This window comes from Amblyraja radiata, chromosome 15 (genome assembly GCF_010909765.2).
Source record: "Amblyraja radiata isolate CabotCenter1 chromosome 15, sAmbRad1.1.pri, whole genome shotgun sequence".
Taxonomy (NCBI): Eukaryota; Metazoa; Chordata; class Chondrichthyes; order Rajiformes; family Rajidae; genus Amblyraja; species Amblyraja radiata.
Genome location: NC_045970.1, coordinates 53,854,315 through 53,868,797, shown reverse-complemented (window position 1 = coordinate 53,868,797; position 14,483 = coordinate 53,854,315). Strand labels below are relative to the sequence as shown.

At 47.2% G+C, this 14,483-nt stretch overlaps 1 protein-coding gene and 1 long non-coding RNA gene across 2 annotated transcripts in view; one reads left to right on the top strand and one right to left on the bottom strand.

Moving 5' to 3' along the window:
* Nucleotides 1–10,030, bottom strand: part of LOC116981584 (zinc finger protein 208-like) — a 111,946-nt gene extending 101,916 nt beyond the window's left edge. Inside the window, exon 1 of the mRNA XM_033034707.1 lies at nucleotides 8,829–10,030. Coding sequence (XP_032890598.1) covers nucleotides 8,829–9,722 — 894 coding nt within the window. The 5' untranslated portion in view covers nucleotides 9,723–10,030. The remainder of the gene's footprint in view (nucleotides 1–8,828) is intronic.
* Nucleotides 3,816–7,778, top strand: LOC116981594. The gene is made up of 3 exons (XR_004414235.1): nucleotides 3,816–3,859; nucleotides 4,737–4,740; nucleotides 7,653–7,778. It is a non-coding gene; the product is annotated as an uncharacterized LOC116981594 (long non-coding RNA).
* Nucleotides 10,031–14,483: the final 4,453 nt, after the last annotated feature.

Genomic DNA, 14,483 nt, shown 5'->3' with positions numbered 1-14,483 from the left:
TGCACCGCCATTCAATATGATCATGGCTGATCATCCAACTCAGTATGGCGGCGGCGCGACTCGTTGCAGCGGCTCCTACAGCCTGTCTGTCTTTTTTTATTTTTGTCTAGTTAAATGTAGTGTTTGTGTTTTTTTAAGCTTGGTTTTAAATGTGTATATGTGGGGGGCGGGCGGGGGGAGGGGGAAACCGTTTTAAATCTCTTCCCTGTTCGGGAGACCCAACCTTTTCCCTGTCGGGTCTCCGTTGTCGTTGGGGCCTAGCACCGTGGAGCGGCCTCCAACCTGAACGACCCGGGGGCTCGGGAGACTGCGGAGCCGCGGACTACTCACCATCGTGGGGCTGGCCGGCCTCGGAACGTGGGGAGCGGTGGTGACTCGCTGCTGCGACTCGACTCCTGGGGCCCGGAGGCTCCAGCAACGCAGCCGCAGGTCCGGTGGACTGGGACATCGGGAGCTCGCGGGTCCGGGGGGAGAGAGAGACCGCTTCCCGGAGCTCCCGCAACGCGACTTCTCCAGCCCGTGTCGCGGGGTTGGAACGACCCGGACCGGGACCGTACATCGCCTGGCGCGGCTTCATGGCCGTGGGACTCACCGTCGCACGCTGGGGCTCCGACCTTGTACTTCAGACCGGGAGCGGGGCCGTAAATCGCCCCGCGCGGCCTAAAATGGCCGGGGGACTTAGCATCACCCGCCTGGGGCTTGGACATCGGGAGAGAAATTGAGAGCAGGGGAGAGAAAAGACTTTGCCTTCCAACACAGTGGGTTCACTGTGATGGATGTTTGTGTGAACTTAATTGTGTGTATGTCTGTAGGACATTGTTTTTGTTTGTATGGCTGTGGAAACAAAATTTCGTTTGAGTCTCACTGGGGCTCAAATGACAATAAATTTGTATTGTATTTGTATTGTATTGTATCCTGTACCTGCCTTCTCTCCATACCCCCTGATCCCTTTAGCCACAAGGGCCACATCTAACTCCCTCTTAAATATAGCCAATGAACTGGCCTCAACCACCTTCTGTGGCAGAGAGTATCCTGTACCTGCCTCCATCGAAAATATCGGGAATTATCGCGTTTGTTCGCTGCATTTCATCAAAAGTAAGGCATTATTGACGTTTTATCTTTATTCATTTGTTATATGAAAAGTTTTAAAAGTGAAAAATCCGTCAGTAAAATTGCAAAATGGCCCATGGTTCTCAGGTGGGTTTTAACATGCAAAATGAAACGCTTCTGAAGCTACATTTACCATTTAAATAATCGTAAACTATCAATGCGTTTTGAAAAAAATTTTACTCAGATGCAAGCTAAGGAATGGGATAATTGTCAGCTGTTAATTGGACAAAATCAGGACATTTTATTATTTGCCAAACATTTCTTGTTTAAAGCCTGCACAATCAGCCAAACTACTTATTTATTTATCATCTAATAACAGACAAGCCTGCAGCATGGAATGATGTCAACAATCCTGATTGGGCACCCACTGAGCAGGATAAACAATGTGCACAAGAACGCCATGCACGTGCAACAAGAAGAGAGTATTAAAGCAGATTATCCCATTCCTTAGCTTGCATCTGAGTAAAATGTATTTCAAAACGCATTGATAGTTTACGATTATTTAAATGGTAAATGTAGCTTCAGAAGCGTTTTCATTTTGCATGTTAAAACCCACCTGAGAACCATGGGCGATTTTGCAATTTTACTGACGGATTTTTCACTTTTAAAACGTTTCATATAACAAATGAATAAAGATAAAACGTCAATAAAGCCTTACTTTTGATGAAATGCAGCGAGCAAACGCGATAATTCCCGATATTTTCGATCTTTATATCTCCACGGCAAATGTCCGCTAACCACTTCCGCTGTTTTTGCACCTTCAGCTCCCTCTTGAATTCACCTTAGTTTTTATCTTTCTTCTGGACTGTAAAGTTAGGTAGCTGTGCCTCACGATCACCCCGACTGGCACAGTAATTTACAGAGCAAAAACGGGCCATTTTCGCGGTTTTTAACGGGTGTGAAAGTGCGTGTTTTCAGCATCACTAACATGTACCGGAAGTGACGCTTGTACCCCAGTTGGATTTTGCGGTCACGTGGGTGAGGATCTACGCTCCAGTGACCTTTCGTGAAATCACCCTATACATAGTTCCCCCCCCCTCCACACACACACACACACACACACACACTTCAGGGCACCATAATGGCTTCACAGGTGTTTGTAATTGCTCAGGTGTGTTTCATTACCTCCTCCATTTGAGGAAATTAATTAGACCAAATCTGAGGAAAGACATGCTTGCCATAGAGGGAGTGCAGAGAAGGTTCACCAGACTGATTCCTGGGATGTCAGGACTTTCATATGAAGAAAGACTGGATAGACTCGGCTTGTACTCGCTAGAATTTAGGAGATTGAGGGGGGATCTTAGAAACATAGAAAATAGGTGCAGGAGTAGGCCATTCGGCCCTTCGAGCCTGCACCGCCATTCAATATGATCATGGCTGATCATCCAACTCAGTATCCTGTACCTGCCTTCTCTCCATACCCCCTGATCCCTTTAGCCACAAGGGCCACATCTAACTCCCTCTTAAATATAGCCAATGAACTGGCCTCGACTACCTTCTGCGGGAGAGAATCCCAGAGATTTACCACTCTCTGTGTGAAAAAAGTTTTCTTCATCTCAGTCCTAAAAGATTTCCCCCTTATCCTTAAACTGTGACCATTAGTATCTTATAGGAACTTACACAATTCTTAAGGGGTTGGACAGGCTAGATGCAGGAAGATTGTTCCCGATGTTGGGGAAGCCCAGGACAAGGGGTCACAGTTTAAGGATAAAGGGGAAATCCTTTGGGACCGAGATGAGAAAAGCATTTTTCACACAGAGAGTGGTGAATCTCTGGAACTCTCTGCCACAGAAGGTAGTTGAGGCCAGTTCATTGGCTATATTTAAGAGGGAGTTAGATGTGGCCCTTGTGGCTAAATTGATACAGAGTTGGATGATAAGCCATGATCATATTGAATGGCGGTGCAGGCTTGAAGGGCCGAATGGCCTACTCCTGCAACTATTTCTATGATTCTATGATTCATGCAGGTATGAGAGAGCTCTCAGCACCTTGTCTTTCCTCCAGTCTTTCCATCACCTTTGGAAAAATTTATTCCGGTTTATCAACATGAGGACCAAAGTTGTGACAATGAAAGTCCAAGAAGCCATTATGAGAAACAAAGACCCGAGACCCGGCCAAGGATCATATAGCGGAGCCCAGCGGCCCGGACACAGATGGTGGGCGGAGACGGAAATTGCCAGAGAGAGATAGAGAGGGGGGCCCGCTCAGAGTTGAACTGCAGGTGTCCCGGGTGCTTGCCAAGCCGGGCAAAATGGCATGGCTTTTAGGTTGCCTGGCAGGACTTTAGATGGCCATTGGCAATCGGGCAACCATTAATTTCGAGCCCTGCTTAGCCTTCCCCCAGCCTGGCACTGTCGCAGTCCCACTATGGCCGTGACCCTCATTCTGCACACTGGTAGACAGTGGCGTTCAGTAAGCTGGAGAACGCACAGGATCTGCCCTCACCCATTAATTAGGCGGGTTCAGGAGCGGGTGAAACCCGGAACCACTGCGGCAGCCCCATATTCAATGTTCCCATGTACAGCTATATATATTTGAGCACAAGAGGGTGCTGTTACTTTTTCCTATTAGCTTAATTAATTAGTGTGCAACTTTTTGCACTGACGAATTATGAATTCCTTATCAATGATGTTTTATCTAAATCTGTGCCAAATTTAAAGTAGATACCAGACATGGGTCAAGAAAGTTAAAATCTAGAGCCCTTTTGGCACCTCGGCCCACAGCCTATTGTCACATATCAAAGATATGTGTAGTAATATATCAGCAGTAACCATAGAGTCCAACATCAGCAATCACTTGTGGACGCAACAGGATTTAACAACTGGGGCAAATGCCTTGTATGTACGCATACTTGGCTAACAAAATTTACAATTCGATTAATGACAGTGGCGCAGCGGTAGGGTTGCTGCCTTACAGTGAATGCAGCATCGGTGACCCAGGTTTGATCTTGACTATGGGTGCTGTCTGTACGGAGTTTGTACTTTCTCCCCGTGATCTACGTGGGTTTTCTCCGAGATCTTCGGTTTCCTCCCACACTTCATTTTGTGAACACAAACTTTTTAAAAGGCAAGGCAAACTATTTGGCGGCAGCCACTTGACAACCAAAATTCATTTTGTGAATACAAACTTTTTAAAAGGCGAGGCAAACAATTTGGCAGCAGCCACTTGACAACCAATCCATTTTCTGAAAACAAACTTTAAAAAAAAAAGGCAAACAATTTGGCAGCAGCCACATCGAGGGGACTCACCGTGGAGCAGACGTGCGTTCAGTTCTATTCGCAGCTCAGAGAGCCGTGACCCTCTCACTTCCTGGGTCTGGCAGAGACTGAGTGAGGCACGACACTTCCGGGTTTTATAGTCCCTCCCCCCTGCTGCAGCGGGGGCAGCAGAGACAATTGCTAATTTAAAAAAAAACATTAATATCTTTCTGATTTTTCAACGATGGGAATAATCCCGTCCAGGAAGGCGGAGGGGGGCTCTGAGTGAGGTGGCCAAAAATGACGGCCCTAGGTGGCGGCGTTCATCTTGGAAATCACAGTACAGCAAGCCAAAAGCGGTCAAGATCAGACTTTTAGTAATATAGATTGTAAAAATATTATAGAAATCATACCTGAAACTCATCAGAGGTCGGTGGGCTGGTTCTCTGGATGCTTTCAAGAGAGAGTTAGATAAAACTCTTTGGTATAGCAGATTTAAGGGATACTAGACCAAGGGCAGACCCGTTGGGTCTGCTCCCCCAACGCAGCCGTTCCCTACCCGTAGCCCCCACAGGAGACGTGGTCCTCCAACTCAAGCGGCTCAGGAATGAGCAGTGCGGCTGGTTTTAAATGGCGTCTTTGAGGCGAGATGCGGGCGCCAGCAGCCGTTATGGTCGCTGGCCAGCAGGAGGCGACAAAATGAGTGAGTGGGGGGGGGGGGAGAAGGTTTTAATGAAAAATGTGGACATAAACATAACGAAATGTAATGAGGAGTGGATAGTTGGAATGAAAAGTGAAATGTCTACCGAGATGGCTGCTTCTATGGGTGAGAAGCCAGTTTATTTTTGAAATATTTGGGGGGGGGGGTGGGAGAAGGATTTGATTAAAAAGGTGTACTTAAACACGACGAAATGTAATGAGGCGCGGATACTTAGAAAGAAAAGTGAAATCTCTACGGCGATTGTGCGTCTGGATTCGGCGTGGCAAGGAATGAAAGGAAGAAATGCAGCCGGCAGCCGTACATGTAAATGGATCCATTCCGATTGGACATCTGCGAGCATCGGCCATTCCGATTGGACATCTGCGAGTATTGGGCATTGTGACATCACACGATGGAACGAATCGAAAGGCAGCCGGATGGCAGGCGGCAGCCGGACGGCAGGCGGCAGCCACAGAGTTTTAATAGTATATAGATAGATATAGATGGAGAGAAGGCAGGAACGAGCCAGCACCGCAGCGGTATGAACATTGACTTCTCCAATTTCAGGTAGTCTCTGCCATCTCCTCCCCTTCCCAGCTCGACATCAGCCCACTGTTTCCGCCTCTTCCTTTCTTCTTCCTGCCCCCACCACCCTCCCATCAGTCTGAAGAAGGGTCTCTACCGAAACATCGCCTATTTCCTTCACTCTATAGATGCTGCCTCAGCCGCTGAATTTCTCCAGCATTTTTGTCCACCCATTCACACAAGTTAGAAACATAGAAACTAGGTGCAGGAGTAGGCCATTCGGCCCTTCGAGCCTGCACCGCCATTCAATATGATCATGGCTGATCATCCAACTCAGTATCACGTACCTGCCTTCTCTCCATACCCTCTGATCCCCTTAGCCACAAGGGCCACATCTAACTCCCTCTTAAATATAGCCAATGAACTGGCCTCGACTACCCTCTGTGGCAGAGAGTTCCAGAGATTCACCACTCTCTGTGTGGAAAAAGTTCTTCTCATCTCGGTTTTAAAGGATTTCCCCCTTATCCTTAAGCTGTGACCCCTTGTCCTGGACTTCCCCAACATCGGGAGCAATCTTCCTGCATCTAGCCTGTCCAACCCCTTAAGAATTTTGTAAGTTTCTATAAGATCCCCTCTCAATCTCCTAAATACTAGAGAGTATAAACCAAGTCTATCCAGTCTTTCTTCATAAGACAGTCCTGACATCCCAGGAATCAGTCTGGTGAACCTTCTCTGCACTCCCTCTATGGCAATAATGTCCTTCCTCAGATTTGGAGACCAAAACTGTACGCAATACTCCAGGTGTGGTCTCACCAAGACCCTGTACAACTGCAGTAGAACCTCCCTGCTCCTATACTCAAATCCTTTTGCTATGAAAGCTAACATACCATTCGCTTTCTTCACTGCCTGCTGCACCTGCATGCCCACTTTCAATGACTGGTGTACCATGACACCCAGGTCTCGCTGCATCTCCCCTTTTCCTAGTCGGCCACCATTTAGATAATAGTCTGCTTTCCTGTTTTTTGCCACCAAAATGGATAACCTCACATTTATCCACATTATACTGCATCTGCCAAACATTTGCCCACTCACCCAGCCAATCCAAGTCACCTTGCAGTCTCCTAGCATCCTCCTCACAGCTAACACTGCCCCCCAGCTTAGTGTCATCCGCAAACTTGGAGATATTGCCTTCAATTCCCTCATCCAGATCATTAATATATATTGTAAATAGCTGGGGTCCCAGCACTGAGCCTTGCGGTACCCCACTAGTCACTGCCTGCCATTGTGAAAAGGACCCGTTTACTCCTACTCTTTGCTTCCTGTTTGCCAGCCAGTTCTCTATCCACATCAATACTGAACCCCCAATGCCGTGTGCTTTAAAATGGATAACCTCACATTTATCCACATTATACTGCATCTGCCAAACATTTGCCCACTCACCCAGCCTATCCAAGTCACCTTGCAGTCTCCTAGCATCCTCCTCACAGCTAACACTGCCCCCCAAGTTCTGTTATCCCACTTTCCTCACCCACTCCATACACATTTGGGGCAATTTTACAAATACAAGAGATGAGAGAATAAAACACTCTTGACTTACATCGCTAATGTGTGGGATAGAACTAGTGCACGGGTGATCGGTGGTCGGCATGGACTAGGTGGGCCGAAGTGCCTGTTTCCACGATGTATCTTTAAACTAAAAACACTAAAACCAGAGGAAATCTTAAGAAGGGTCTCTACCCAAAATGTCACCCAATTTCTTCTATCCAGAGATGCTGGCTGCTCCATGGAGTTCCCCCGCACAATTAAAGCATGGAATAGTCTTCACCCTACCATAGTTACCCAATCAGACACAACTAAATTTAAAGGAGCTTAACTCCATGTCAAGAGTCAAGAGAATATTATTGTCATGTGTCCCAGATAGTACAATGAAATTCTTGCTTGCTGCAGCACAACAGAATATGTAAATATAATGCAGAACAGGAGATATAATACACTGATATAATTCAGTGTGTTTATATACCATAGACCATATATATACACAATAAATAAACAGATTAAGTGCAATAGGCTGTTATTGTTCAGAATTTGAAGTTTGGTGGTGGACCCTTCACTATGTGTAGTAATATATCAGCAGTAACCATAGAGTCCAACACCAGCAGTCACTTGTGGATGCAACAAGATTTAACAACTGAGGCAAATTCCTTTTATGTATACATACTTGGCTAATAACATTTATTCAATTCAATTCATGATGGGGGCGCAGTGGTAGACTTGCTGCCTTACAGCGCCGGTGACCCAGGTTCGATCCTGACGATAGGATGGTGTTTGTACGGAGTTTGTACGTTCAGCCCGTGATCTGCGTGGGTTTTCTCCGAGATCTTCGGTTTCCTCTCACACTCCAAAGACATACAGGTTTGTAGTTCATTGGCTTGTGTAAAACTGTCCCTAGTGGGTGTAGGATAGTGTTAATACGTGGGAACTGTTGGTCGGCGCGGACCTGATGGGCCCGAAGGACCTGTTTCCGAACTGTATCTCTAAACTCTAAGCAGACTAGGAACTTATTTAACATTTCTCCCCCAGTGTGAACGAGTTGGTGTGTCAATTGTTCAGATATTCGAGTAATTCCCAGCCCACACACTAGACAGGTGAATGATCTCTCCCCACCATGAATTCTCGTGGGGCATCACCCGGTTAGAGTTACTGAGTGATCCCCTAGGTAACAGAGATGAACGAATAAATCCCTTCCCACATTCGGAGCAGGTGAACGGCCTCTCCCCCTTGTGAACTCGCTGGTGGATCTTCAGACTCCTTGCTCGATGAAATCCTACCCATGGTTGGGAGAGGCAAATGGCTTCTCCACAGCGTGAATTGGCTGGTCGGCCTTCAGGTTAGAAGATTGAGTGAACGGCCGCTCTCCAGAGTGAGTTCTGCGGTGTCTCAGTAACGTATCCGACTGAGTGAATTCCATCCCACACTCGGAGCAGGTGAACAGCCTCTCTCCAATATGAATTTGCTCGTGTCTCTGTAACTCAATTGATTCAATGAATCCCTTCCCACACTCAAGAGCACACAAATGGCTTCTCCCTCGTGTGAATTTTCTGGTGTCTCAGTAAGTCAAATGAACGAGTGAATCCTTTCCCACACTTGGAGCAGGTGAACGGACTCTCTCCAGTGTGAATTAACTTGTGTCTCTGTAACTCAAATGATTCAATGAATCTCTTCCCACACTCAGAGCAGACAAACGGCTTCTCCCCTGTGTGAATTTTCTCGTGTCTCAGTAAGTCAGATGAACGAGCGAATGCCTTCCCACATTCAGAGCAGGTGAACGGCCTCTCCCCAGTGTGAACTAGCTGGTGGGTCTTCAGGTTAGAAGAGTGAATAAATCTCCTCCCACATTCAGAGCAGGTGAACGGACTCTCTCTCGTGTGAACTCGCTGGTGGATCTTCAGATGGGACACCAGTTGGGAAGATTGGCTGAATACCTTCCCGCACTCAGAGCAGGTGAACGGCTTCTCCCCCGTGTGAATTCTCTGGTGTCTCAGTAAGTCAGATGAACAACTAAATCCCTTCCCACATTCAGAGCAGGTGAACGGCCTCTCTCCAGTGTGAATTTGCTCGTGTCTCTGTAAGTCAAATGATTCAAGGAATCTCTTCCCACACTCAGCGCAGACAAACGGCTTCTCCCCTGTGTGAACTTTCTGGTGTCTCAGTAACAGAGATGAAAGAGCATATCCCTTCCCACATTCAGAGCAGGTGAACGGCCTCTCTCCAGTGTGAATTTGCTCGTGTCTCTGTAAGTGAAATGATTCAACGAACCTCTTCCCACACTCAGAGCAGACAAACGGCTTCTCTCCCGTGTGAATTGCCTGGTGTCTCATTAACCCAGATGCACAAGCAAATCCCTTCCCACACTCAGAGCACACAAACGGCTTCTCCCCCGTGTGAATTTTCTGGTGTCTCAGTAAGTCAGATGAATTAGTAAATACCTTCCCACATTCAGAGCAGGTGAACGGCCTCTCCCCTGTGTGAATTCGCTGGTGGGTCTTCAGTAGATACGATCGATTGAACCCCTTCCCACAATCGGGACAGGTAAACGGTTTCTCCACAGTGTGAACTTGCTGTCGGGTCAACAGGTGGGAAGATTGGTTTAATCCCTGCCCACACTCAGAGCTGGCCAGTAATGTCTCCATGCTGTGACCTGTCTGGCGTCCGGGCGGATCAGCTGACGCAGTGAATCCTCCCACACGTTCAGGCGCCGGTGAAATAAACGAGTTAGAGATTCCTGAACATCAATCCTCTGCTTCTTCTACCCTGTAAAAAGAGTTGACCATAAATTAACAGGTAAAGATCTGTCCGGGTCGGGACCCTTCCTCTCACCGGTCAATCCGTGCATTCGATGCGCTCACGCCGCCGGGGACCGCACCGATTCTCCCCGCAGCCGGGGGCCGCTCCTCAGGCCGGGCCTCGGTGCTGACTGATCCCGCGCCCGGATTCCCGCTCCTACCCGCCGCCGATCCTCCGGAGTCTTTTGTCCACGGACCGCATGCGCGCCTTGGCCGCTCCACTTCCGGTCTCTCCGCGCCTGCGCGCTTGGTATCGGCCGCAACATAGAGAGAGTTCTGGGGCGCGGAGGTTTCTGGGTAAAGCTGGCGCCATGGACATGATCTGAAATCACCGGCTCAACGGTCCCCAATGGACAACAGCCACTTTGTTCTTGTATGTGGAGAGTCTGCAATCAATGTAACACGGCGGAAATTCCAACTATGTTACGCATAAACCAATGGCAGGTTTCACCCTCCCTCCCCAGAGTAAACAGAGGAGGAAGAAATACAAGAGCATTCCAGAGAAGTCAACAGAAGAGAAAGACTGGCAGTGAGTGACCAGATGGGCCGAGTGGCCTACATTGCATGCGGAGACAAGGGGTTCTCAACAGAACTCATTATTTGTAGACCATGGGCCGCAGTGCTTTTTCGTTTCATTTTGTGACCAGAATCATGTATCTACCTGTATTTATAACATATTGTGCAAAAATATTATAGAAATCATACCTGAAACTCGTCAGAGGGCAGTGGAGGCTGGTTCCCCGGATGCTTTCAAGAGAGAGTTAGATAAAACTCTTCAGGATAGCGGATTTAAGGGATTATGGAGAGAAGGCAGGAACGGGTTACTGATTGTGGACGATCAGCCATGATCACATTGAATCATGGTTCGAAGGGCCAAATAGCCTACTCCTGCACCTATTGTCTATAAAGAACAAAACCTGCACATATTTTTAAAATATGAGAAAAACTTCAAATGTTCCTAGAAGTAATTGTCCAATAAAAGCACATTTGACATTGAGTTGACAATTGACCAGTCACTCGCTTTGTTTTATGCTAGCTAGGCAGTGAGCACACTGGGATCATATCTGCCTCCCAATAACATCACAACAATAGCAAGATTTTGAAGGAAGAAAGGTAATGCTAACTACTGGCTGATAATTTTGTTTTACAATTGATTGATCTTTGTAAAGTTATGATGTTCTGAACTGTGAAATAAAAATGTCGACCTAGGGCAGGGCTCGAAATTAGCGGTTGCCCGGGTGCCACTGACCACCGAAAGTGCCGCCGGGCAACCTAAACGCCGAGTAATTTTGCCCAGCTTGGCACTGCAGATACTGGTTTATACCGAAGATAGTCACAAAAAACTGTAGTAATTCAGCGGGTCAGGCAGCATCTCTGGAGAAAAGGAACATGACGTTTTGTGTCGGCGACGGCTGTAATGCGTGGGAAAGGTGCTAAGTGTGGCGTGACGGAAGGCCAGAGCGAATGACGGGACAGCGCAGCAGCAGCGGCTCCATCTCGTCCTCCTCCCGCCCGTCGCCGGGCCTGATTGCAGCCGCTGCCTGCCACTCCGCCAACGGTGCTTTCAAAACAAACCCCCCCCCCCCCCCCCTTCCGCCGTCTGAAGCATCTGCATCGGCGCTGCACCTTCCTGTTGGCTGGCGGAGAAGGCGGCACTTGGCGATGGACAGGGACGGCCAAGGGAGTGATGATGCCGGTGTTGTCCGAGGAGCGTTGACCTTCCTTCCCGCATCCTCTGCCCCTTCCTCTCTCTCTCTCTTGTATGCCCCCTCCACCCCCCTTATCCTGAGACCCATTTCCATCCCGCACTGATCCCCATTCCTGCCTCTATTCAGTCCTCACTGACATCTCGTGTGCTCCCCACCTCATCTACCCCCCCCCCCCATCTATTAATCGTGCACTGAACTCCCTATCCACCTCGCATTGAATCTCCTGCCACTCCCTATCAATCCTACATTGGTCCCTCAATTCATCCTGCACTGACCCCCCTTCCCATCCATCCTGCACTGCTCCGCCCCTTAATCCTGCACTGCACCCCCATCCACCCTGCACAGATCCCCCCATTCAACCCCACTGTAATTCCCCCGTGCTCTCCCCTCACAATTTTACCTACTCCAACCAACACGCACTAATTCCCGTGCCTCAATCCATCCATTCCACACCGATTGCCTTCTCAACCCCACTCCCCTCCCGACCCTATTGTGCTGGAAATGTCTTCAGAGCGAACATTGACTATGTTTGATAACGGAATGTAATCAAATATGTTTTAATTCCCAATGTTATTATTTGTTTTAATCCAAAAAGATGGATTAATTAAATTGTGAACACGTGAAACATTAAAACCGCAGTGTTCGATTGTCACTGCTACCGTTGACACGTTATTACAGAAATCATTTTAATGGCAAATCAGTACTCTTAATACGGAATATCAGTACTCCATGATGAGCAACATTCACAACTACACGTTGGATTTATCCAGGTTTTACTTCTATGGTCGGTCATATAAATCACAAATTTGGTCAGGAGATATTTCAGTTGAAATTTTAACATTAATTCTGAAGTGGGAATGATGGAAAAAGCGTTTATCAACAATTTTTTTTTAATTTGGTGCTTACAAACTGGGTATCTTCATTGCTGTTCACAACACATACATTTAATCTGAAAGTCCGGTAATGTGTCGTCTTGACACCTTTAAATATATTACCAAAAGAACATTTGCTGCATCTATGTCCTTTGGCCATCTCTTGTTAGTTAGTGCAACATTTAACCTGTCAGATGGGTATAGTCAGTATTAACAGCTATTATCATGAAATGCCTTTAAAAAATTCCTCTAGAACCTTTGGTGGTGATTGAGTTACCCGGCGGTGAGGCGCTCAACCAATGGGAGCCTCGCTTTCTCCCGCTCTCCTCCAGCCCGCCATTCCCATCCTCCAATCAGAGTCTGAAGAAGGGTTTCGGCCCGAAACGTCGCCTATTTCCTTCGCTCCATAGATGCTGCTGCACCCGCTGAGTTTCTCCAGCATTTTTGTGTACCTTCGATCTTCCAACATCTGCAGTTCCTTCTTGAACACTATATCAGGAAGATTGTTTTTGTCCTCCTTAGTGAAGACGGATCCAAAGTACCTGTTCAACTAATCTGCCATTTCCTTGTCCCCCATAATAAATTCACCTTTTTCGGTCTTCAAGGGTCCAACATTGGTCTTAGCTATTTTTTTTCACATACCTAAAGCTTTTACTATTCTCCTTTATATTCTTGGCTAGCTTACCTTCGTACCTCATCTTTTCTCCCGTATTGTCTTTTTAGTTATCTTCTGTTGCTCTTTAAACATTATCCAATTCTTTTGCTTCCCACTCATCTTTGCTATGTTGTACTTCTTCTCTTTTATTTTTATACTGTCCCTGAAGTTCCTTGTCAGCCATGGTCGCCCCTTACTCCCCTTGGAATCTTTCTTCCTCCTAGGAATGAACTGATCCTGCACCTTCCTAGAAATACCTGCCATTTTTGTTCCATTGTCATCCCTGCTAGTGTATCTTTCCAGTCAACTTTGGCCAGCTCCTCCCTCATGGCCCCATTATTCAACTGTAACACTGACACCTCCGATCGACCCTTCTACCTCTCCAATTGTAGATTAAACCTGACCATGTTATGGTCACTACCTCCTAATGGCTCATTAACCTCAAGGTCCTTTATCAAATCCGGTTCATTGCATAACACTAAATCCAGAATTGCCTTCTCCCTGGTAGGCTCCAATATAAGCTGATCTAAGAATCCATCACAAAGGCACTCTACAAAGTCCCTTTCTTTGGGTCCAGTACCTGATTTTCCCAGTCTACTTGCATGTTGAAATCTCCCATAACCACAGCATTACCTTTGCTACACGCCAGCTTTAACTCCTGATTCAACTTTCACCCTATGTGCAGGCTACTGTTTGGGGGCTGTAGATAAGTCCCATTATGGTCTTTATACCCTTACAATTCCTTAGTTCTATCCATACTGACTCCACATCTCCTGTTTCAATGTCATCCCTTGCAAGAGACTGCATTTCATTCCTCACCAACAGAGCAACCCCACCCCCTCTGCCTACCTGTCTATCTTTTCGATAGGAGGTATACCCTTGAATATTCAGTTCCCAGCCCTGGCCCTCTTGCAGCCATGTCTCAGTAATTCCCACAACATCATACTTGCCAATTTCTAGCCGAGCCTCAAGCTCGTCCACTTTATTTCTTATACTTCGCGCATTCATATACAACACTTTGACCTCCTTATTCACGTCCACCCCTCGCACCGCTCGCAAATGGCCCTGACCTTACTCTTTTATCCCTTCTCGAACTTTCCTTCCCATAAATTCGAGAATCTTTTGTAATTTTTCCTGTAGTCACTTCCCCTTCAACTCCATCTTTATACTCCCAATTTGTCAATCCCTCCCCCCTACTATTTAGTTTAAACCCACACATGTAGCCCTAGCAAACCTGCCTGCCAGAATGTCAGTCGCCCTCCAGTTAAGGTGTAACCCGTCCCTTTTGTACAGGTCATCCCTACCCCAGAAGAGATCCCAGTGGTCTATAAATAGAGTCTGTCCTCATGCTGGGACCCAATGGGCCCTACTT